This window comes from Phyllostomus discolor, chromosome 11 (genome assembly GCF_004126475.2).
Source record: "Phyllostomus discolor isolate MPI-MPIP mPhyDis1 chromosome 11, mPhyDis1.pri.v3, whole genome shotgun sequence".
NCBI classification, from domain to species: Eukaryota; Metazoa; Chordata; class Mammalia; order Chiroptera; family Phyllostomidae; genus Phyllostomus; species Phyllostomus discolor.
Window position 1 is genome coordinate 53,561,044 of NC_040913.2, and position 26,381 is coordinate 53,587,424.

At 36.7% G+C, this 26,381-nt stretch overlaps 1 protein-coding gene and 1 pseudogene across 2 annotated transcripts in view; one reads left to right on the top strand and one right to left on the bottom strand.

The window, feature by feature from the left end:
• The window catches only part of UBAC2 (UBA domain containing 2), a 253,828-nt gene that overhangs the window by 153,864 nt on the left and 73,583 nt on the right, over positions 1-26,381 (top strand). For both annotated transcript variants that reach the window (XM_028526383.2, XM_028526382.2), the window contains exon 6: positions 2,819-2,866. In XM_028526383.2, coding sequence (XP_028382184.1) covers positions 2,819-2,866 — 48 coding nt within the window. The remainder of the gene's footprint in view (positions 1-2,818; positions 2,867-26,381) is intronic.
• On the bottom strand, positions 4,842-6,886 carry LOC114508486 (annotated as a pseudogene).

Here is a 26,381-nt window from a genome sequence, read left to right on the forward strand (position 1 = left end):
CTGCTATTTTTTGTAGTACCATGTGTAGCTTGGCCTTTTGATCCACTGTTAATGCTCATAACATTCCTTATCCCACACATATCAAACCAGATACTAGTGTCTCTGTAAAATGCCCTCCTCCCTCCCCTTTTAACCTTTAGCATTTCCTCTAACTTCTCTAGTCTGCTGTCATGTGTTATCAATGGCTCATCTGGGGTGGATTTTTTTTTTTACTTTTACAACCATTTCTCATGAACTATATTTATTCTTCATCTCTCAACCTACATAGCATAGCATTACAGTGTCCCTATCCTTCCTAATATTCTTATAACCTAATGGCACATTTCTATAGATTACTGTTATTACTAGGATTTGCTGTGGACATGTTTTTTTTTCTTTTTAAGATGTTACAAAAGAAGACAGAGAGTAGTAGAAGAGAATCATGGACCTGGGGTGGGAAACCAAAGTTCTAGTTCTAATGTGGCACTCATTCACTACCTTGTGACTTGGGTTACATTATAGAAGTCTTCTGAGGCTCATGTTGACTCTATAGTTCTATCCAACTCTAATGTTATATACTATCTTTGAGAGTGAAAAACATTGTTTTATTAATTATGGACTAGGAATTCAGTGGAGCATTGTGTAAAGTCTTTGGAATCAAGTGGACTTGGTTTAATTACTTGCTCTGATAATTATTTACCTTTTCTGAGCCCTCATCTCCCCAGGTCATTTGAAACATTAGAGATAATATTAGAGTAATGTGGACAGATAATAAAAACTAAGCCCATTGATTCTTATTAATCAACAATCTATGTCTCTATAGCTATCACCATAGATGTTCTGAGATTATGTGAATATTTTTGTTTTGTTTTTTGGTGAGGTAGAAGTTGGTATCAGAAAGTACAGGTGGAGATGCCTTAATTGGCTTTTTGGTAAACTCTAAAGTCCTTGGCATGAATGGTATCCAGGGTTCTTTTTGCCTTTCCAGTATCAACTCCCAACCCTCCCCATCTTGAAGTGAGTATCAACCCCTTATTCTCAAAGTTTTTATTTCCTCTCTCTCCCTCCCTCCCCTCTTCCCTCCCCTTTAAATCTTTGCACATGTTTCTGTTCCTTACTGTCTTCCACACAGCAGCTTCTTGAAGCCACAGACATTTGATGAATGAATGAATGAATGAATGACTTTAATCATTATCAGAAAAACAAAAATGCTTGAGAGCCAGTCATGAAATGCCATATGCTAGGAACTGTGGAGGATAAAATGGAATTATGATACCTGTTGTCAAGAAGCCCAGCAATGAGAAAAAGCATACACACTGTCAAAACATAAGCAGACACAATTGGGACCAAACATACAATAAGATGAGGGACTTAAGAGTTCAAAGGAAATAATTTTTTACCAATACAACTGATATGCTTATCTTTCTTATGTATGAGACATAGTTGCATGGAGCAGTTATGACACAAGGCTGTGAAGCCAGACCACTTGGGTATACACTCATAGCTCCACTACCCACCAGCTCTTTGACCTTGAGGAAATTACTTAACATCCCCATTTTCTCATAGGTAAAATAGAGGTAATACTAGAACTTACCACATTGGGTGATTAGGAAGATCCAGTAAGTTTAATATATGAAAAGCGTTAAGATCACAGCTTGGCACGCGATATGCGCTATGAAAGGATTAGCTATTTTATTGTTCTTTATATTTTTAGAAGAAAACTACAGGGAAATATTTTCTTTTAAATAAGTTCATTCTTATCCTTGTTATTGTCAGTCATTTACACTGAAGAGGGATCCATGCATACTAGATCAAATAATTGAATTTTAGATCAAGGGATTAAATTTAAAGTTGCAACAAACATTCATTTTTACTTAAGCTAGCACTAGAGCAAAGCTGGTCGGCCACGTTTTACCTGTGCTTTGTCATCTCTTACCTTTGTGTATGTCTTCTTGCTGTGTATATGTTTTTTTCTGTGTATCCTTGATAAATGTATAGAACTTCAAGGTTTAGCACAATGTCAGCAATGAACCTGGGTATCTTGCTTCTCTCTGTATGAACAGAAGTACTTAAATTTCTGATCTAAAGATCTAAATGTGAACAAACGCTAGGCTACATATCTTTACTTTCGTGCAGGAACACTTTGAGATAGATGTCTTACAACTTTTTAAAAACCCTTGAGTACAATACTTAGATGTAAATGATTTGGAAAGCAAATGGAGAGATTTCATAAGACTTAGTTCTAATTACTTTTGCCATTTAACTTTGATATCATTACTTAGTTTACTTTTCCATAGAGGAACTGGAATGAGAATATCAACAGTTAAACAGAGTGGCATTGAACATGGACCTAATATGCTTGCAGAGAGGTCTTCCCATCTAAATTTAGAGTACCAGTGATGAGGAATAAAAATGAGAGAATTGTGTAAACTAATATTACATGTTATTACCTAACAACTAGGTTTGGATGGTGACTACTTATTTTTTATGTTGTTAATTCTAATAATTCCTTTATTTGTGGTATTTTACTTTGTTTAATGTACATTTGTAAATAAAAGTATATGTGAATTTTACTTATTTTTTTTGCATGGTAGTGAGCCAGGTTCAACCAATCCATTTTAGGCTATGAAAGGTGGAACTCTTGGTTTAAAAAAAAGTGAAATTAATACATTATTGTCTTTTAAATAATAGAATTGATATTTATTAATATCTATTTATTTATATTATGATATATTAGTAATCCTTACCATAAACTGTTATGATTATAGTTATATAAAAATTAATAAGCTGTGACTGGCAGTTGAATTTCATTTTTAGTTGCCTTTCTTTTCTTTTATAGCTTTTCACCTCTGGTTCCTACATCTGGATTGTAGCCATAAGTGGATTTGTAAGTGTGATTCTCTCTTCTCTCTATTTCTTTTCTGAAGAAACTTTAGGAAAAATGTCATATTTAGATTATGGGTCATATTCAGTTGTCTCCAGCATTTTTTAAACCCATGTTAGGTCCTGTCTCAATGCTAATTCCTTAGTGATAAAAAAGGGCTAGTTACATGAATAATTTAGAGGCCCATTTGTCTTAGTTTTTAAGGAAATGTTGATGAACATTTTAACTGAGTTTCTTGTCGGTATTATTTTTAAATTGCATTAGTAGTTTAACTCATAATAGGAAAAAATGACAGAAAAAGAAAATGAAGAAGTTGGGTTTACTAACAATAATGAGAGATATTCTGCTTGTTATGTAAGGAGACATTGTCATGCAAGGGAAAATAATAAGGCCAAGTGGAAAGTCAGATGGATTGGAACTGACAAAGGACTCATCAGGGTGTGTGGTCAGAGAAGGTACACATGAATGAGCTGAGGATTTGGATGGTGTACTCATCCTTTGTACTGGAATGTCTTTATCTCACCCATCCCCATGCTGTTCTATATCATTTCTTAAAATTTTAGTATTTGTCTTAAACTCTAATTATGAGGTATTTAAAAAGACATCTAGAACATGAAATTGAACTTTGTTTTTCATTCATGACTTAAATTTGAACTCTCAAATTTATATAAACATAAGTTTATAACATATATATGGAATATACCTTATTTTTTGGACTCTAAGATGTACTCCCCCCAAATTGGGGGGAAACGGGGGTGCATCTTATAGTCTGAATGTAGCTTACCTGGCTTGCTGTGGGGTGGGGGCAGCGGTGTAGCAGGGTCATAGGTTATTAAATATTTTACCACATTTTTTGCTTCAAATTTTTTTCCCCTATTTTCCTCCTCTAAAACCTAGATGCGTTTTATGGTCCAGTGCATCTTGTAGTCCGAAAAATGGAGTCGTTTTAATTTCTTTTGTAGGAAAGACTAAGAAAATTACAGAATAGATTTATAGTAATATGTAAACATCAAAGACACCTTTGGAAATAACTGTGCATTCTACTGTAGACAATTTAATTTTAAGTAAGCTATCACTATAACTTGTTTCCTGGTAAATGATATTCTGAGCTACTGTGTTATTACTTTAAGCCTTCTCACTTTTCTTCTCCTTCCTTTATGCTCTCTATATTATTTCTTCTGTGTATTTTTTTCATATACAACTTAATCTTTCATTCCCCACAGCTTACAGCCAAAATTCTGGGGATTGAAGTCACTTGGTTTCCCCCTCCCTAAGTACTTTCTCAGATACCCAGACACCTGATTTACTTCAGGACAATGATGCTAAACTCCACTGTGAGGTCTTTAAACCATCTGAGCCACCTGGTATTCCTAAGACTTGTGGTGACTTAGAGACAGCCTAGGGTCGGACTGAATCTATGGGACACAACTGCCAGGCTCTCTCTAGTCTAATGTCATCCCCATATGACCTACCAACTTATTTTTTCTTGCAGTAGACCATTTATTTATTTATTTCATGAACACTCAAAGTTTAGTTAGTGAGAAATAATTTTAATCAAAGATTGTACATTTTCTTCCCACATATCTTGCTTTCTGTTAGGAAATCACATTGTGATCCATTTTACTACAATATTACAAAATATTTACAAAAAATATTAAAATAAACAGAAGGCAAGATGGGATAAAATAAACTGTTCCCCTTACCCCAAAATATCTACTTCAGTGCCCACAGCACACAAGAGAACCAGAACATATAAGTAACGATTTTCCTGATCACAAGTATCCAAAGAATTGGAGAGGAAAAGAAACAGTATGAAAATGGTGGCATGAAAGGGAATGGATGTCAGTAGAACTGTTTCAGTAACCAATAATTCTCTTATATGCAGCAAATTCTGAACAAGGCTAAACTTTAAGATATTCCTTCAGCTGAAGTTAAAAAATACTCTGACAGTGAAAGTAGCTCTTTTGCCTAAGCTTCCTAAGATCTTCTTTGTGCATGAACCAATGATGTGAACAGAAGCATGTTTGGGCATCAAAGTTGTCACAGGACCCCTTCCATCTCCTTCGTAAAGTCTTCATACACTCATCCTTAGTTTGTGCCGACATGGGAACAAATGAACCATACTTGGAGTCTGCTCTGGCAAGAGGCATAGCAGAATCATCCTCTGACTTTCTTTGGGGAGCAGCAGTAGCCCTTTTTTTCCCCTGGACCCTCACGGCACTGGGCACAAATCAAGTAATCTCTGCCTTGGGATTAGTGATTTGTGACTTGGCACTGATGGTTGCTGTGGCATCCTTCTCAGTGGTGGCTGCACTCATATCATCTGCCTTGGGTGACTGAATCAAGTTGGGTGGAGCACCTAAAACTCCTGGGTTTAGCAAGGCACCCGAGGTTTCCAGGTTGGGCAGGTCAGAGTGGAGTCACCAAAGGTGGACTCATCTTGCCAGGATGAGGTGGAAGGATACCTGGAGGTGCAGGGGGAGGTACCCCTGGTGGGGGCCCCCAAGGAGGAGGGCCAGGAGGCAAACCTGGAGGTGGACCTGGTGGAAGGCCAAGGAGTCGGCCTGGTGGTGATCCTGGAGGTAAAAGTTGAGGTAAAGGCCCTCAGACTCCTGGCATTCCAGGTAGCCTCAGGGACAGAGGAACTCCTGGAGGTGGCCCAGGTGGCTGTAAAGGTGGAACAGGAGGTAGCCCAAGAGGAGGTGGTCTTGGCATAGGAAGTTTGTATCTGAGAAGGGGAAACAGATGGCAGGGGAGCTTGTTGCTGTGAAAAAGCAGATGTGCCATCAGAAAGAGATTCATTCCTCTTGATGCTATTTTTATGATTGCTTTTCTGCTTCAGAATCATCAGAATCACCTTTGTTGTCATCCTCTAAAAATTCCTCTACTTCCCCACCCTCCTCAGGGATTTCCTGACCTGCCAATCAGAGTATCACTGCTCAAAGAGGAGTCACCTCCTTAATGTTCTTTTTCTTCCTTGATTTCCCAGGCATATCTGCAAATCGTACTCTCAGACCTGGGTTTTTGGTTTTTTTTTCTTCATTGTTGTTTATTTCAGTATCATCATGGTGCACAAATTCATCCCTTTTTCTTTCTCCATCTGAGCTGTCAGTGTCACTGTCATCAGTACTGTTACCATGCTTATCTTGATCCATGCCTCAAATAGCCATCATCTTCACTGGTGCTGGAAACATCATTATCATGCCCTCATTGAGCCAGTTCAGGACTATGTAACATGTTTTCATCTTGCTGATGAGAGGGCAGATCTAAGGCAAAACCCACTTTATGGCCGTACATTTGCAAGACTTGAGGAGAAAGTAGACTAGGGGTGGACCTGGAGTAGACCTGGAGGTTTTCTGCCAGGAGACAATCGTGAAACAGCTCGTCCAAGAAGAAATTGGAATGTCCTGGATCAAGATGTTGGAAGGAGCATGTGGCATATCTGGCAAAGGAGTACTATCCACTTCCACATGCCAAACATTCTTGACAGCACCAAAATATTGGCCAAGTTGAGCCCTCTTCTATTCATATGCTACTTCTAGCTTTCTCAGTTCTTTGTAAATATCTGGATTCTCTTTTTCATAGAGTGAGAGAACACATTCAAAGGTTTCACTCAGCTTTTCACATTTGTCTTTCAGCACCTTCTCATTTAACTGTAGCTGTTGCAGTGGGTTAAACCTACCTCACCCAGTTTTTCCATGTCCCAGATAATCTGCTTGGGATCCTTCATCTTCAGAACTCCAGCTCATACCATCACACACTGTTTTACGTGCTTTTTTAAAATTCTCTCCTCCAGGCTTATTTTTGGGCCTGGTTGGTGGGGTTCGTCAGGTTTCCACTCGTGGTGGATGTTGTACATCTTCATCCCATGTTGACAATCTGTATGGTTCACTTGTTGATTTAAAAAAGAACAGTATCAACATAAGAATGTCCAAACACTTCCACTGGACTCTGGGACTGTGAGAAGTCGGGAGGGGACGATTCTCTGTCTCTTTTACTTCGCAGAGGCCTTCACCTCTGCTCCCAGTCAGCTATCCAGCAATTGTCCTCTTAAAACCTCACGCCCCTCCACCATCCCTGCCTCACTTCCTTTGCCTATGGGAACTAAGGTCTCTAAACTTCCAGCTTGATTGACAGCTATGTAACGAGCCTGCGAAAAATAGTTCATTGCTTTCATCTTTACAGCAGCTTGAGAATTTTTCATTAATAATCCATTTTGTTTTTCTTAGTGAAGAGCTCATCCTTTTTTGGATATTTTCCTAAAACATTGAAGAATTTGCAAAGTACCTTACAGTAAGCTATTTCATTGTGTTAATTTACTATTGATTGATTTTTTTCTCATTATGCAAATGCTTCTTAATAACTCATTATGTGACTCATTGTTTTAGGACAACTCATTTTCTTCCTTTATTCTGTTCTCAGACTCCTGGTTTTGAATTAAGAGCTTGCGATTACCTCAAATAGTATCATTTTGTGACATTCAGTACTCTAGAATTGGCAGTTGCATTTTTTATCTCTTTGTAATCTTTTTAAAATCTAAAATATGCATGTTGTGGTTACAGCCTTTTTCAGTACACATGCTTAACAGATAGTAAGGGGTTTGTTTTAAATTTTTTTAAAGAATCAGAAGTTTAACAAATGTTTAACATAAAATTCTCTTCTTTCAGAAGAATAAATAGGGTTCTGGCTGGTGTGGCTCAACAGATTGAGCACAGGCATTTGAACCAAAGGGTTGCTGGTTTGCAGACTTGGTCCCCAGTAGTGGGTACCCGAAGGGCAACCACACATTGATGTTTCTTTTTCTCCCTCTCTTTCTCCTTCCCTTCCCCTCTCTCTAAAAATAAATAAATAAAATATTTTTTAATGAGTAAATAGAATTATACAGTATTTGAAATCTAATTCCCACGTAAGTTTAACACTTAAATAATTCCACTATTAGTAAATACTTCTGAGCCAATTGAATTTTCACTTTTACAGTAATTAATTTAGCCAAGGATAAATCTTCTATCAGCCTTTTTTGTTATTGTTCCACCATAATTAGATGATACTGTGTTTACCTAAAATGGTTTATATCAGTGAAAATCATACCTAATTTTCCTTCATGATATACCATAAATATTGGTGCTTGTTTTGAACTTAATATTTTATTTTTGATTTTTCTGGAAAACCACATTTTTATAATGAAATATTTAATATATGCTATAATTTAGATAAGGATAATTATAAAAGAGGATATTAAAGTTAATTGTGAATATTTGGTTTATACATTACTGATTATAGGATGAAAGTCTGAGATTCAAAAAGCCACAGCTAGTCCCAGATGTCTCTTGCTCAATGTGACTTCTTCTCCCCTCACATATATCAAATGACTTCCCTTTTTTTGGTTTTTATGCTAAATAAAATGCTAAAAAGAAAATAAAATTCTTACTACCAAAAAGAAATGCACAGATGGTATTCAGTGTATTTTAGAGGAATGTTAGAAAACATGTTGATGAAATTTCACTTTTTAATATTAAAACCATTAGTTCTCCTAACATACTGTATGTGTTAAGGAAGTAATTTTATTTTAATCTGGTATTATGTATTTTTTAAGAGAAAGAGCTTTTTGTTAAAAAAGGGGGGTCATTTGTGTAAAACTTAAGTCATGTTATCTGTTGTCATAGAAACCAAAAACTTTACTCATGTTTTCTGGAAAGCTGCCAACTTTGAATTTAGCTTATTTTGAATTTAGCTTATTTTAGCCAGTTAAGCTAACCCAATTATTTGGGTTAGACTAGTTTTTCTCTCTCTTTGTGTCACTCATTCTTGCATGATTATAAATGTTTTTGAATATATAACTTTAAAATATCACACTAATTAGAAGAGGAAGAGGTTGATAAATCACATCAGTGAAGTATTTTATTAGGTTGGATCCCACACTCTGTTTTCAGTGGTATCATAGAAAGGAATGAGGACTAAACTGTTTTTCCTGGATTAAAAGGAAAATAGTGTTTGGCTTAGTAGGAGCAATATAAGTTAGTTTGCCTAGAACAGCTGTCACTTGTCAATTCTGTTTTGTGATCCATCAGAGATTCCACCTGTGGCCTTTCTTTTCTGGAAAGGGTAAGGGGCATTCAGTTTTGCTTAAAGATTACTTTGAGATTATTCATATATATCACTGATAACATGTTTTTATGTTGCATTTCTCCCTTGGCAATTCTGGTTTTAAAAACCAACATGTAGCATTTAGAATACTACTGTTTTGCCCTGGCTGGATGTAGCTCATTTGGTTAGAGCATCATCTCCATACACCAAGCTTAGGGGTTCAATTCCTGGTCCAGGCACATACAAGAATCAACCAATGAGCATGTAAATAAGTGGAACAACAAATCAATGTTTCTCTTTCTCTCTCTGTCTTCCTCCCCCCGACCTCTCAAATCAAAAATAAAATAATAAAGTAAAAATAAAAACTACTGTTTTCATGAAAGGTTGCAAAATTGTCATTGGAAAGCTTGGCTATAATAGCCAAGTGAAATATCTCAGTTTAACTAACAAATTAAAAAAATGTTAGTGTATACATCTACTTCCGTCATGTTCACACCGTGATGTTTAACTGTTCCTCTTAATTTCTTTGGTGAGAGAACTTTAAAAATTGAGATACTCCTTATGTATTTCAATGTCACTAATCTTGTTAAACATTAGTACTTTTTTTCCTTTCAGAAAATATTTCTTACTTATTGAACTTTATGTGAGTTCTTTTTGTGGTTCTTCAGTGAGACTTTGGAACATCCATATCTCTGTACTTCTTCATTTTCTACCGTTTTATGAATCATAGTAGTGAGTCATTACCACTGGGATGTACCCTAATTCTCAAAAGCTGAAGCCTGAGCTGATTCTAGCATGATTAAAACAGACCCTGCTTTTGCCAGCTTTTCTGTTTTTACAGTTCACATATTTCTCATCATTTGGTCTTCTTTCACACTATTTGGGAGCAAATTAACAGACAGGCCTTTATTTCTCAGACTCCAGGTTTCTCCCCTTCAACATATCCCTTTACATTCTGCCCATTTCCTGTGTTTGCTACGTGTTTTAAACAGTATTTCAGACTTACTTTCTTGTGATCAAGCAACCTTATTGTGAAAAAAAATTCTGTCCTACCAAATAAGATTAGAAATATCAGATTATTTAGGATTTTGAACGTGGTCAGAGTTTGTTTTTGGGGGGTTTGTTTGTTTGTTTTAGTAGGAAATGGAGATCTTTAAAGCTTTACAAAGAAAAAACCTCCTGATGGTGCAAGATTATAGAAATCTTACTAGGGTTTGTAAGTCATAGAAAAGGGGAAGAGAAAAAAGAGCAATCTTGAGGCAGTCAGGATGGCTCATTTGTCAGCTGTGATATGTCTCTCTCTTCCTCCCTCCACAATAGTTTTAGAGACAAAAATTAAAACATTGTCCTGTGGTATCTGTTAAAGAAAAAGCATCAAACAGAACCTTGTGTTAATTGAGTTTACAAGTTATGGTACAACATTAAGGGAAAAGTTTATAGACTAGCATAAGGTACTGTGGAAACCTAAACTACTTTGGAATAACTTTTGGAGCTCTGAGTGAATGATGATGGGATATTAGGCCCTCTGTGCCTTCCTCTGCTTTTCATGTCTTTCTCTTCTCCTCACATTCTTTTCCTCTATTACTTATTCTTTCTTCTCTTAAGTTTCTTCTCCAGATTGACCAGAGAAGGGTACAGTATAGCAATTCACATAATGCATCTGATGCCCAAGATTTTCAATTGAATTTTAGAGATTGAGATTACTTTCTAGAAGTCATTAAAAATGAGGACAGAAGCTACAGAAGGAAGTGAAGGCTTTTTAGAGTTGTGAAGTTGATTGGGCTTTTGAAAGGATCAAGTATCAAGTTCAAGACAACATTAGAAGACATTCATATTTAGAGATTGCTTTCACCTTCTTATAATTAAAATAGTATTTATAATGCCAACACTGAATTTGAATGCTTATTAGTCCATTATTGCCCCTCCCTCATATTGATTTATTTATACCTTCTGTCTATCCCCCTTTTCCTTCCCTTCTTTTCTATACCTTTTTCCCCCTATTCTGACCTCAGGTAGCCTGGACCTGCCAAGAGAAACTTTCTGTCCTATGCCTTATTGAGCTAATTGCCAACTCAGTCCAGGGCTGACATGGAATGTTGTATTAGACAGGGATTACACAAGAAGGGAGTGACTCATGGACTTTGATGGATTGACTGATTTAATCCTCATCGGAGGACATTTTTTCATTGCTTTTTGAGAGAGAGGAAGGGAGAGAGAAAGGGAGAGAAACATCAATGTAAGAGAAAAACATTGATTGGTGTCTCTCATATGTGCCTAGACCAGGGTTTGTTTGTGCCCTGATTAGGGATGGAACCCACAACTTAGGTATGTACCCTGACCAGGAATTGAACCCAGGATTTTTCGGTTATGGGACAATGCTCCAACCAACTGAGCCATACTGGCCAGGGCTAGACATTGGTTTTTAAATGTTAAACGTGCAATAAATGAAGTTATGCCACTGTCTTGCTGTAATTGGCACAGAAGCTCTAGCCAGGTGACTCGGTTGGAGCATCATCCTGTACACCAAAATGTAGCAGATTCTATTACCAGTCAGGGAACATATCTGGGTTGTGTGTTCAATCCCCCCCAGTCAATGTTTCTTTCACTCTTTCTCTTCCTTTCTGTCTTTTAGAAGCAAACAAATAAAAAAACTGACACAAAAGTGCTTATAAAATAGAATTATAAACACTTTTATTACTGCAACTTATCTTTTATCTATAGGCAAAAACCTAGCTTCCTTTCAAAGTTCTTCAAAATTTGGCTTCCTCATGTACTTCTCTCACCCCCATGTACCATATCATTTAGTGACACTGAACTTTTTACTGTTTTTGAACATAGCATCCTATATCAGGATTCTGTGCCATTGTGCAATCACTTTCTTTAACAAACACATGGCACTTAACTACATACCAGAAACTTGTGGTAGATTATATTATTTGTTCAAATATTTTTTGTTTGTTCAAAATATTTGATGGCCCTCTCTACTGGGTCCCTCCCTACAGGTCTTATATTGTACATGCCATTAACATCAGACTTTACTTTATGACTTCAATTAGCCATTAAAATATGAATAGAAATGAATGTTTTACAAGCAGAAGTTTTAAGAGCAATTGCTTGGTTCCACCATTGTTTTTTCACTTTTGCCATGAAAAAAGCCTGTGCCAGACAGAAGCCCAGATCTCTGAGTGAAGAGGGCACATGGAACAGGGCTGTGGTCAACGTGTAAGATAAACAAGAAATGAATCTTTGTTATAAGCTACTGAAATTTGGGATAATTTGTTAGCAATATAACAAACAGTATAACCTGGAAAAAAGGGACTAATATAGCTATTTTCTAAACACTTTACAAATACTATCTTAATTAGTCCTCATAAAAGCCTGATGATGTAAGGACTGTTATCTCCATTTTCTAGATAGATGAAGGAACTGTGGTACAGAGAACCTAAGTAATTTGCCAAGGATATAAAATTAAAATTAGATGAGACAGGATTCAAATGCAGATTCTCTAGCTTTAGTGTCTATGCTCTTAGAGTCAGCTTTGTATAATCACAGTTTCTGTCAACTGTATTCCTTTTTTCACTATTAGATCCCTTCTTTTTCTAGAAAAATTACATTCATTCAAGTCCTGACTGAAGTATTTTCTGAGTCAGTTCTATTTTCCAGTTTAGGGATTATACATTATTCTTTATGATCCTAGTTCTTGGCACAATGTCTGGCATTTTACCTACATCCTATAAATAATTGTTGCATTTCAAAATTTAGTATTATCAAAATAATTTTTGTGCTATAAAACACTGTGATACTTTGTGATTGTCAGGATGCTTTCAACATGTACTGCCTTACTAGGTTCTTCACATGATCTCTACAGTGGTGGAGAACCTAGACTTCCCATTTTAAAGATGAGGAGGCTGAGGCCCTGGCTGGTGTGGCTCAACTGGTTGGATTTCGTCTTGTGAATCTGAAGGGTCACAGGGTCAATTCCTGGTCAGGAGGCATGCCTGGGTTGTTGGTTTGGTCCCCAGTCAGAGCACATGCAAGAGACAAACAATCAGTCTCTCACATCAGTGTTTCTCTCCTCACTCTCTTCCTCCCTTCCCTGCCTTCTAAAAGCAATAAGCATGTCCTGGGGTGAGACTAAAATATATACATATATTAAAAAAAAAAGATGAGGACACTGAAGTTCAGGTGCCACAACTGATTAGTGATAGAGGTGGGACCAAAGGCCAGGTGTTCTCGTCATGGTCAGGGTGGTGCACTGCACTTTTCAATGCTCTCATCCATGTCTTTTTCAACCACAAGACACTTATGTACAAAGCTATTCTTAGATCTTCCCTTGACTACCAGTAACATGAGGCCTGGTTGTCATCAATGGAGACACAATTCTGGAGGGAGATCCTGTATATGAAGAAGTTTTGAAAGCATGCAGAGGTGCTGAAAAGACACATATGAACAACAACTTTCTGTAGCTTTCACTATGAATTTTGTGGGCCAACCAGTATCCAAGAAAACTTTGTCCCATTGGCAGCCTCTACTTTCTTCCTGATATGCAAAATCCAACCCATAGCTATACTTTCTCTTCTAAGAACATCAAGATATTTAACTGGTCCTCCATCTGATAGGTTAAAGATGCAGCTCAAACTTCACCCTCAATACACATGTTATCTGTGTTTCTGGCATTGTCATGTATAAGAAAAAGTACAGAATGGCTTTTAGAAAGTTTAAAGGATAATTTAAAATATATTTATCTGGTTCAATAGTACTGCTAGTCACAGGAAAAAGAAATAAAGATAAGGAAGAGGTTGTCAAGAAAACAGCCATACTTTTTAGTTTTAGACAATTACTGGTAGATTATCTTATCAACTGCAGCACAGAGCATTCTCCCACAGGGTCTTCACATTCTTTTCCTATCATGAGATGGAAAGTCTTGAAACAATTTTGATTATCTCTTTAAACTGATATTTTAAAAGTGAAAGTGTCCAATATTTTTTTCCTCTTTGGGACTGATTGTGTTATTTCTCTTCTATCTTGATAATAATTTCTAGGAAAGGACTGTGGTGAAATCAGTGCATGTTTATTTTAAATATATTCATTATTTATAAACAACAGCACAGCTTATCAGAACATCTTGTCATAGCCATGGCTGGGTAGCTAAGTGGCTAGCGTGTAGTCCCTATGTGCTAAGGTTGCAGATTCAATCTCCGGTCAAGGCACATACAAGAATCAAACAATGAATGCATAACTAAGTGGAACAACAAATCATTGTCTGTCTGTCTGTCTGTCTGTCTCTCTCTCTCTCAAATAAATTTTTAAAAGAAATTTTTAAGTCCTTTCATGTTAGTTCATGTTGGCTGGGAATGTCTTCAAGCTATCACAAAGATTGTTTTTAGTACTAAAATCTTACCTCTTTTATAACATTTTAAAGATTTATGTATTTGGAAAGGTCCAGATCTTTCTAGATCTTCACATTTACTTTTTATGAAAAAATATTTTTTCTGTTTATGAAAGTCTTATTACATACAATAAGGTTCACCAATTTTAAGTGTACAGTTTGATGAATTTTGCTATATACAATTGTATATATATATATGTATATTGTATATACAGTGGTACCACCACAATCAAAATAGAAAACTGTCCCCTCTCCCCATTTTGTTCATTACTTTTGCTCTTTGTCCTCTCACTCAACTATTTTTATATAACCCCAATCTTCATGTCATTATAATTTTGCCTTTTCTAGAATTTCATATAATTGTAATCATATAGTATGAAGTCTTTTGTGTTTTACTTCTTTCATTTAACATGATGTTTTTGAGATCAATATACATTTTAATAATACTTCATTCCTTGCTATTATAAGTATTAATCTATAGTAGGGTTGTACCACAATTTGTTTATCCATTCACCAGTTAATGAACATTTGGGTTACTTCTAGGTTTAAATTATTATGAGTAAGTCTGCTATGACATCTATGCACACATGTTTATGTGGATATGTGCTTTAACTTCTCTTGGGTAAATTCTAAGGAGTAGAATTCGTGGATTTTATGTTAAAGATATGTTTAGCATTATAAGATAACTACCATATTATTTTACAAAGTAGTTGTACCATTTTTCATTTCCACCATCAATGCATGAGAGTTCCAATTGCTCTGCATTCTTGCCAATATTTGGCATTGGTCAGTTGTTTTAACTTAAGTTGGTATGTAATGGTATCTTGTGATACTAATTCGCATTTCTTTAGTGACTAGTGATATTGAGTGTTTTTTAATATATTTTATTGATTGTGCTATTACAATTATCCCATTTCCCCCCCTTCATTCCCCTCTACCCTGCACACCCTGTCCCACCCACATTCTCCCCCTTTAGTTCATGTCCATGGGTCATAAGTTCTTTAGCTTCTATGTTTGCCATACTATTCTTGCCTCCCCCCATCTATTTTCTACCTACCATCTATGCTACTTAGTCTCTGTACCTTTTCCCCCTCTCTCGTCCTCCCACTCCCCTGTTGCTAGCCCTCCATGTGATTTCCATTTCTGTGGTTCTGTTCCTGTTCTAGTTGATTGCTTAGTTTGTTTTTGTTTTAGGTGTGGTTGTTAATAATTTTGAGCTTGCTGTCATTTTACTATACATGTTTTTTATCTTCTTTTTTTTAGATAAGTTCCTTTAATATTTCATATAATCAGGGCTTGGTAATGATAAACTCCGTTTACTTGACCTTATCTGAAAAGCACTTTATCTGCCCTTCCATTCTAAATGAAAGCTTTGCTGGATAGCACAATCTGGGATAAAGGTCCTTGCCTTTCATGAGTTGGAATACTTCTTTCCAGCCCCTTCTTGCCTGCAAGTTCTCTTTTGAGAAATCAGCTGACAGTCTGATGGGAACTCCTTTGTAGGTTACTGTCTCCTTATCTCTTGCTGCTTCTAGGATTCTCTCCTTCATCTTAATTTTGGCTAATGTAATTATAATGTGCCTTGGTGTGTTCCTCCTCAGGTCCAACTTCGTTGGGGCACTCTGAGCTTCCTGGACTTCCTGGAAGTCTATTTCCTTCCCCAGATGGAGGAAGTTCTCTTTTATTTATTTGTTCAAATAAGTTTTCCACTTGTTGCTCTTCTTCTTCCCCTTCTGATAGCCCTATAATTTGGATGTTGGAACATTTAAAGATGTCCTGAAGGTTCCTAAGCCTCTCCTCATTTTTTTAAATTTTTATTTCTTCATTCTTTTCTGTTTGGTTGTTTCTTTCTTCCTTCTGATCCACTCCATTGAATTGAGTCCCAATTTTCTTCCCATCATTGTTGGTTCCCTGTGCATTTCCCTGTATTTCACTTAGTGTAGCCTTCATTTTTCCTACTAATTTGCAACCAAATTCAACCAATTCTGTGAGCATCCTGATCACCAGTGTTTTGAACTGTGCATTTGATAGGTTGGCTATCTCTTTATCACTTAGTTGTATCTGCTCTGGAGCTTTGATCTGTTCTTCCATTTGGGCCATTTTTTTTTTTGTCTTGTTGCACCTATTGTGTATGAGGGGCAGAGCCCCAGGTAGGGGCAACCCAGTTGCTGCGTTGTGATGCTGTATGTGGAGGTGGGGTCTGAGAGGGAACAGTGGTGCTTGCTCTGCTCTCTGTCAGATTTCAGTCCCTTCCACTGCTTCCTCCAAGCAAACCAGGCCTTTCTGGTGCTGATTCCCATGTGGGTGGGTTTGTGTACATTCTAGGACCCTGTGGGTCTCTCTTATGAACTGTCCTGTGAGGCTGGGAGTCTCTCATGGCACCTCAACCCCCACAGGTGTTTTCAATTGGTGTTTTAAGGCTTTATTTCCCTGCTCTGGGACCCTGGGTTGCGTGGTCTGTCTCGCTCCCCAGTTTCACCTGTTTTATTTGCATGTGCGAATGTTGTGCCCTCCGGTCAGCCAGCTGCCTTTCACACCATGCCTGCCACCTCGCTGGGTCTGCCCATTGCTACTCTGTGCCTGGGTTTGTCAGCTACTGCCTTGCGTGCCCAGTGCCACCGCTTTTTTTTTACTGCGACATCTCTCTGCTTGGCGGCCCAACTCCACCCCTCCTACCTGTCTGGATGAATATGTCTATTTTAACTCCTTGGTTGTTGGACTTCCATACAGTTCAATTTTCTGTCACTTCTGGTTGTTATTTTGTTTCTAAATTTTTGTTGTCCTTATTTTGGTTGTGTGAGGAGGCACAGTATGTCTACCTACACCTCCATCTTGGCTGGAAGTACCTTGAGTGTGTTTTCATGTGCCTACAGACCATTTGTACATCTCCTTTTATGAGATACTGGTTCAAATCTTCTGCCCACTTGTTCATTGAATTTCATTTGTCTTCTAATTGAGTTAAAAGTACTCTATATTCTGGACATAAGCCCTTTGTTGGATATCTTATTTAAGAAATCTTTACAAATCCAACGTCGTAGAGATTTTATCCTGTATTTTCTTCTAGAATTTAATAATTTTTGCTATTACACTGAGGTCTAAGATTCAAGTTGAGTGTACTTCTTTTGAGGTAAGGGTTGAGATTTATTCTTTTTCCATACTGATAACCAATTGTTTTATCACCATTTGTTGAAAAGACCCTTTTCTCCTTTGTATTACCTTGGCACCTTTGTTGAAAATCAGTTGACCATTGCGGATCTATTTCTTGACTCTCTTTTCTATCCAGTGACTTATATGTCAATCCTTATACCAATATCATACTGTCCTGAGTACTTTTGCTTTATGGTAATTCTTGAAATCAGGTATCCCTCTTTTTCAAAACTGGAAGATTGACTTTTCACATGCATTTTTAAGTCAGCTTGTAATTTCTTCAAGAAAGGAAAAAAAAACTGTTGAGATTGTACTTGCTGCCCTGGCTGGTATGACTCGATGCTTGGAGCATCATCCTATACACCAAAAGAAGGCAGGTTTGATGCCTGGTCAGTGTGCATATGGGAGGCAGCCTATCAATGTTTCACTCATATCCATACTCGCTTTCTCTCTCTCCCCTCCCAAAACCTCCCTTTCTCCCCTCCTTTCCACCTACCCTTTCCCTCCCTTCTTTCTTTCTAAAAAAATCAATGAATAAATCCTCAAGTGAGGATTAAAAAATAAAGATTTTGTTTGCTGTTGCATTGAAATTATAGATCAGCTGGGAAAGATTACCACTGTGATGATTTTAAAATACGCCCACAAATTGTTTTAAATTTGAGAGATGCAGCTTAATTCCCTTTTGCAATTTTTCATTAAATATATTCCAGAGTGTGTGTGGGTCTGTTGATGCTATTTTAAGCGGAGTGGTTTTTATAATTTTTGTTCTAATTGTTTGTTGCTAGCATATGGCAATGCAGTTGATATCTGTATATTACTATTATATCCTGCAACTTGCTAAATTTTATTATTTCATATAGCTTTTTTATGAACTCCTTAGGGTTTTCTACATACATGATCATGTCATCAGGAAATCGTTTATGTTTACTCTTTCCTTGTCTTGTTCTTTGTCTTAGAAAGCACTGGGTTTTTCACCACTGAATCTATATCTATAAATGCATAAGTTGTTTTAGATCTTCATATTCATTATTTTTAGTCTAATTTTATTATTTTTATTATTATTTTTCTTTTTAGTCTATTATTTTTACTTTTAGTCTAATATAAGAAACAAGTTTTAACATAAACCTGTTTGCCCCTTAAGTTTTAGTTTACTGAATCAGCTTATGAAAGTGGATATAATTTTAAAGGGGAATGGTCTCCTTGTTAAAGGCGTATTTAAAAGTATTTACATTTAAGCACCAATTAAGGCTTTATCTATGTGTTAGAGACTCTAATTATTTCTCATTGTGTTTTTTCTGAGGAACAGATCCTTCATCTTATTTCCCAGTTTTCTTTGCATCTAGTTATAGCCATCGCACTAAATCCTGGCATCTTGGCCAGTAAGTTGTAAACTTATGCATTGGTGGGACTTAAGTCCTTCCTTATTTTCTTTTCCCTACTGCTTGGAATGCACTTAAGATGGTTGGAGCTCTTTTAACATGAGAGAGAAATAAACTTCTTTTGTATTTAAGCCACTGTTATTTGTAGTTTTCTGCTTTATGTGGTGAACCTAAGTCTCCTGATGAATGATTTTCCAAAAAAGGAATGCTTAGAGCAGCTTTCTAAGACAATTTGTTAAATACAAATAGTCTGCGATCAGTCTAATTAATTCTCTCCCTATTCAACTCAGCTTCCCAAGAATCAGAAGGATATCCAATGTTTTAACTGGATACTTCAAAATGATATTAAAAGAGATAACAGAGCTATAGGGAGTTCATCTGAGTCATTTTTGAACTTGACAAAGAACAAGAGAAGCAAGACTCTTTCAATAAATGCTGAAGTCATGAGTCTGTCTGCCATTATAGGAGTCATTTCATGATTAATTGCAAATGGCAGAAATAACTTCAGGCATTACTAATTTTCATACATATTCTTTGGGTAATAAAATAAGTAATTTCCAAAGTTCCTTAACTTTGGAATATTCTTTCTTTAAGATTTCCAGTGAAGAAGAGTAACTAGGAAAATGTAAGGTCCATAAGAGTAAAGATTTTCTTTGTTTTGTTTGTGCTGCATCCCAGTGTTTAGAATACAGTTTGGCACATGACAGATGTTCAGTACATATGTGTTGAATAAACAAATGAGGCCTCAGTGGGTCTTGTTCCCTCAGGACTTGAGTGCAAATGAAGTCTGTATAAAAGGGTCCAGGTGTGCCCTGGCTGGGTGGTCAGTTGATTGGAACATTGTCTCATACACAAAAAGGTTACGGGCATGACTCCCATTCAGGGCACATACCTAGGTTGCAGGTCTGACCACTAGTCAGGGTACACACAGGAGGTATATATTCCTCTCTTACATCAATATGTTCTCCCTTTCTCTCTCTCGTCAATAAACATGTCCTTGGGTGAAGATTAAAAAGAAAAAGGTTCCAGGTATAAGAGGACGTTTATTCTTTTGGTCTCTGTCTTGCAAAGGCAGTACTTTGCCCCCAGGAAAGCAGCCCATTGTTTTTGTCCTAATGCCATTAGATGATAGGTTTCTTGAATGTTGGAACCATGGTCCACAAGGACCCTGGCAGTGCAGTTTGCTCTGTGGGCTTTTGTTCAGCCACAGTTGGCTGGAGCAAGAGATCAACAAACACCTGGTGTCATTGCCAGGTCATGGTTTCTCATCTTTGCTTGCTGTGGTTTCATGCTAATACTAAACAAGACAAGAGGACAGTGAAGTTTACTGTCTATAATAAAAAATGGTTCACGTGTTTTCTACCCAGCAAATTAAATTCCTTATTTGTCCGATGAGCATTATCTCATGATTCCCTTTCTGAAAGGACTAAATCTGAAAAATTGGAGTAAGCATGTAATTGATATCCATGTTGATTAGTGGCCAATAAGAAAAAAATTTCCTTTCGTTTTACATTCTCAGTGAGATTTATGAAATAATAGCTTCTACTGTTGGCTTATGAGGAGCTCGTAGCTCTAGCCCAGAGCTGTGGCCTGGCTCTTTGGCCTATGCTTTCAACTGCATATGGCCTGGAACACTTGCTAGTTCTAGTTCTGGTTGCCTGATTCCAGGCCTAGCTGGCCTTCCCAGACAAATGCTGCTTGTTCCTTTTCACTGTATCTCATCATCCTGAACCAGATTCCTGGCCTATGCAAGTCCACCGCGGCTGCTTTCCTTCTCATTGGATCTCACAGCTTGATCTGGGGGCTTCCTGGCACTGAAGGCCTGCTAGAACCCCCTTTGTTAGAATTTCTCCTGGCGTGACATGCAAATATGAGCAGATGGTCTATATTATAAAGCCTTTTTTCACAAACTCATTGGGTTTCAAGAAAACTCTCACTCAGAACACCCACTATGAGAAGGATTTATGAGATAATGGAAGTTAAAGTTAAAAGTAATGTGTAAATATAAGGTAATATAATAGTAAGTGGTAATCTCTCAAAGATTTTGCTAGTATTGAGGTAAAATTTAATATTCTTATCCCATCTTCTCATAGAATAGGTTGGTGTGATTATCAAATATTTATAGGAAGCTAAACTCTTTAAGCTCTTCATATTTTAATTTTTTGTGGATACCTAAAACATTTTACAATAATAGTTTGTTTATTTGAAAACTCGAGTTCATGCTGGAGTACCAGAGGCATGGATAGGTGAACTCTACCTTTTTGTCATATGGGAAAGTGTAAACTTAGAATCAAAAAAGCATTCTAGCCCTAGCTGGTGTGGTTCAGTGGATTGAGTGACAGTCTGTGAACCAAAGGGTTGCTGGTTTGATTCCTAGTCAGGACACATGCCTGGGCTGAGGGCCAGGTCCCCAATAGAGGGTGTGTGAGAGGAACCACACATTGATGTTTCCCTCTCTTTGTCCCTCCCTTCCCCTCTCTAAAAATAAATAAATAATATCTTTGAAATACAGCTTATCTACTGGCAACTTCCCAATTTCCTTTAAAAATATCTAAAATAACATATTTTTCTTTGTGGAGCATTTATTCATTCTTCATTCTCCCAGCAAATACTTGTAGGGTAGTTAATATGTGCTGCATGCTGCTGTAGGCGCTGAAGCTAAATATTGATCAAAACCAACCAAATTTATTCCCTTCTAGAGTGTGCATTCAAATAGGAAGAAGCATTTAGGATTGAGATTTAAGCAAATGAACATGAAAGCACTATTTTATCCCTGCCAGATTTTGCAGTAGTGTTATTTGTTTTTTACTGGGTAGAATATTCCAATTCTTCATTGGATCGTCTGGCTAAAACTGAATATACATTTTATAAGTATATACATGATGATAGGAAAGTGATGATCTTTAACCTTCATCAGTTTCTTAAGGAAATCTATAACCTATCTCTCCACCCCACACACACAGAAGTTAAGAATCTCTACTGAATTGTGAACTCTGTAAATACAAGCAACAACTATGCCTTTTCATTAGTTTGTTCCTAATTTCTTTAAGAGATATGATTGCATATAACCCATAGACACAGATAACAGTGTAATGATGATCAGAGGGAAGAGAGGACAAGACTGAGTGGAGGTGGGCAATGGGGGAGGAAAAGGGGACATCTGTAATAGTGGCAACAATAAAAATTAAGTTAAAGACATGATTACAGAAAGCAAAAGTAACACTGTATTGATGGATTTATTAGATATATAAGTATAGTATATAAGAAAAAAATTAGCACAGTGGATGAGGGTGATGTTAAATGAATTAAGACTAAAGTAGAAGAGGAGAAACAAAGAGCAACAGATGAAACAAAACAAACAGATGAAACAAAACAAACAGATGAAACAAATAGAAACCAAATAACAAAACCAGTTTTTCATGGTAAGTACTTTAAGTGTAAATAGTTAATCACTTCAGTCAAAAGGCAGAGATTGTCAGACTGGATTTAAAAACACAATGCTGTTATGTGCTATCTACCAGACACACTTAAACACAGAAAAAGTGTTGAAGGTAAAAAGATGAAGAAAGCCCTGGCCCATGTGGCTCAGGTGGTGGTTGGGCATCGTCCTGCAAAGTGAAAGATCAATAGTTCAATTCCTGATCGGGGCACATACCTGGGTTACAGATTCGGTCCCCAGTGGGGGCATGGAAGCAACCAATCCATGTTTTTCTCTCACGTCAATCTTTCTCTCTTCTTCCCCCTAACTCTAACAATAAGTAATTTTTTAAAAAGAAAGGATGAAGAAATATGTGTCATGGAAACAGTTTAAAAGACAATATTAGTATTAGAATACATTTCTATATCAATATTACTAAAAACAAACATATTTTGTTATGATGAAAAGGTCAGTATAAAGGCATGTGTGCCAATAGCTTCCAAGTACATGAAGAGTTTCCAAATACATGAAGTTAAAACCATAAGAACTAAAAGGAGAAATGGACAAACTCACAATCATGGTTAGATACATACTTTGAGACTAAAATGAAAATGTTTAATTTTTTACTTAATTCAAATCTCACAGTTCTAATTTGGTCAACTTTTCTGATATTTCATTATGTTTATAACAACATTTTGCTACCTAGAGCTAAATTGTGTAATTTTGCTGTCTTATAGCCCCATTTTCTGTTTTCCTTCCTACCCAGATCTTCAGAAAAGGAATTTCTACTTCCTCACCTCCAGTTCATTTTATAATTTTTGCCATCTTTACTTCCTCTTTCTTTTTTATTTATTTTTTGCATTTTCTTAAATTGTACTTTATTGATTATGCTATTACAGTTGTCCTGATTTTGTGTCCATCTTGTTTGGGACTTCGTCCTTCCTGGACTTGCATGTATATTTCCTTCATCAAATTCGGGAAGTTTCTTTCATTATTTTTTTAAAATAGATTTCTAATTTCTTGCTCTTTCTCTTCTCCTTCTGACACCCCTATGAAGCGAATGTTGGTTTGCTTAAAGTTGTCCCACAGGCTGCTTACACTATCCTCAGTTTTTTGTATTCTCTTTTCTTCTTCTTGCTCTGATTGGTTGTTGTTTGCTTCCTTATCTTCAAAACATTGATTTGCTTCTCAGCTTCATCCACTGTACTTTTGCTACCCTGTAAATTGTTCTTTATTTCAATTGGTGTTATCTCTCATTTCTGAATGGATCTTTTTTATGCTGCTTAGGTCCTCACTAAGTTCCTTGAACATCCTTAGAACCAGTGTTTTAAACTCTGCATCAGATAGATTGCTCTTCTCCATTTTGTTTAGCTCTTTTTTTGGAGTTTTTATCTGTTCTTTCATCTGAGCATGTTTCTTTGTTCCCTCATTTTGACAGTGTGCCTGTGTTTGTTTCTGTGTATTAGATAGACCTGCTTTGACTCCATGTCTTGGTAGTGTGGCCTAATGTAGTAGGTTTCCTGTAAGGTCCAGTGGCACCTTACAGGACACCTACTATAAGATACAGTGGTCCTGTAAGATACAGTGGTTTTGTATCACCCAAGCAGGGTACTTGAGGTGTGTCCTTTGTGTGAACTGGGTACACCCTCATCTTGTAGTTGAGCCTTGGTTAATGTTGGCAGGTCAATGGGAGGGATTTACCCAGACCAGTCAGCTGCATGGAATGGCTGTGACCATGGAACGCCAACCTCTCCCCTCCATGGAGGATCAGCCATAAAGGGTCAGAGTTGTAGTGCTCTGACGTGGTCTATAGCTGTCCACTACATGCACTGGCCCTGGGGTTTCCCGGGTGGTGCAGGACAAGATCAGTCCTTTCTCTTCTTTAAAAAAGGTATTTTTGTTAAGATAGTCCTATCCCCCATACACCTCCTCTTCCCTCTCCATTATCATGCTGTAAAAGAAACCTCTCTCCATGGTGCTGTGCTTACTACTGAAGTGTGTGTCAATAAACAGTAAATACTAAATTTTGTGTTTTCAAATTTTACAGGAAGATGAAAACAATATATGATACATTTTAAAAAACTTATTAATACCTGTATACTGAGTTTATATGAACTGCTGTTTAGTCTTCCATTAGATGAATAAACCACTCTTTAACCATTTCTCTACTGGGGACATGTTTCCATTTCTTAGCTCTAACATTGCAGTTGAGTATTCTCTAAAGCAAGGGTGTCAAACTCATTTTCACTGGGGGGCACATCAGCTTCATGGTTGCCTTCAAAGGGCCAAATGTAAGTCCAACTCCTTAACAGTTAAGAAGTAGTTATATTTATACAGTCCTAAAATTATTTCAGCCCATTTGAAGGCAACCAGAAGACTGATGTGGCTCCCAGTGAAAATCACTTTGACACCCCTGGCCTAAAGCCTACTTCCAGCTCTGCTAGTACAGTCAGCCCTTTCTATCAATGGGTCTCACCTCCACATATTTAACTAACCACAGATCAAAAATTGTTTTAAAAAAAGAAGGAAAAGAAATCCTAAAATGTTTCAAAAATCAAATCTTCAATTTGCCACATGTCAAGCACTACACTGCATCTACAAGAATGAAATGACGTGTGGGCATACCCTGCTGTGACCTAAATACAAATATAGGTTATGTGTAAATCCTACCATTTTTTATGAGGGATTCGAGCATTCTCAGATTTTGGTATCCACAGGGGTCCTGGAACCAATTCCACTTCAGATACAGAGGGTCAACTGTATTTTCAAATTGCTCTCCAAAGTGGTTGTGCCTCTGTATCTCCCTCAGGACTATGTAAGAGTTCTCAGTTCTCATCCTCACCAAAACTTGATACCAGATTTTTCCATTTTTGCCAATTGTTGTTATATTTAACATAGTTCATTTTATATTGTATTTCCATAAAAACTGGTGAGTGTAAACATCTTGTAATGTATTTGTTAGCCATTTGAATTTCCTCTACTGGAATTGCCATGTCATCTGCTTTTTAAATTGGGTTGATTGCCTTATAAATTTATAGTTTCTTTATGTGTTCTGAATACTACCTTTGTTGACTACAATTCTAAGTACCTTCTCCTAGACTCTAACTTTTTACTTCATTTATGATAAGTTTTGGCACACTGTAGCTTTTATATTGTAATGTAAATAAATGTACTTATTCTTTTATAGTTTGTGCTTCCTGTGTTTTATTTAAAAATGCTTCCCCATACCATTGCCAAAAGATGTTCCTTCTGTATTTTGTGCAGAAACACTTACGGTTTTGTTTGAATTATATTTGTGTCTTAATCCATTGAGAGTTTATGTGTGTGATGTCAGGAAGAAGGGCCTTGTTTTTTCTTTATCTTTAGGTAGAGCTTGTGTATCCTTTTCCCTTTAATTTACCCATTTCTGATGTATACCAAGTGCTCTTGTACTCAAGAGTCTGCTTCTGGGTTCTTGTTCTTTTAAGTGTATTTGAGTAGCACTACAGAAAACCAATGCAATTTTAAGCACTCAGATTTTATAGCATATCTTGAAATCTGATAGACTTATTATGCTTCTTGAAAATTACCTTGGCTGTTCTGGATCTTTTATTCTTTACTTTTAAATCTTTTTATTGTAGTATGTAACATATACAAAAATGTCCATAAACTACAGGTGTCACAAAGCCAAACAAATCACGATAAAGTGAACACACTAGATAACCCCACACAGGTCAGCTCACTGCCAGCCCCCAAAGCCCATCCCTCCTGTGACTGCTGTCCTAGGACATCTGGTTGTTGCCTTCATGCTTTTGCTTTGCAGTTTTACCACACAATATATAGTTCAGATTAATCCATTTACAAAAGTGGTATCATAATATATGTAATCTTTATGTCTAGTTTATTTTTCCTAGCATATTATTTTAAAAATTTAAACCTTAAATATTCCATATGAATTTTAGGATTGTTATTTAGGTTCCAACAACAACAAACCCTGTTAAGATTTTATTTTTTAATTATATTGAATTTATATATTAATTTGGTGACAATTGAAATGTTAATTTTGTACCTTCTCACTCATGGATGTGATACCTATATTTATTACTAGGGTTGGGATTTTCT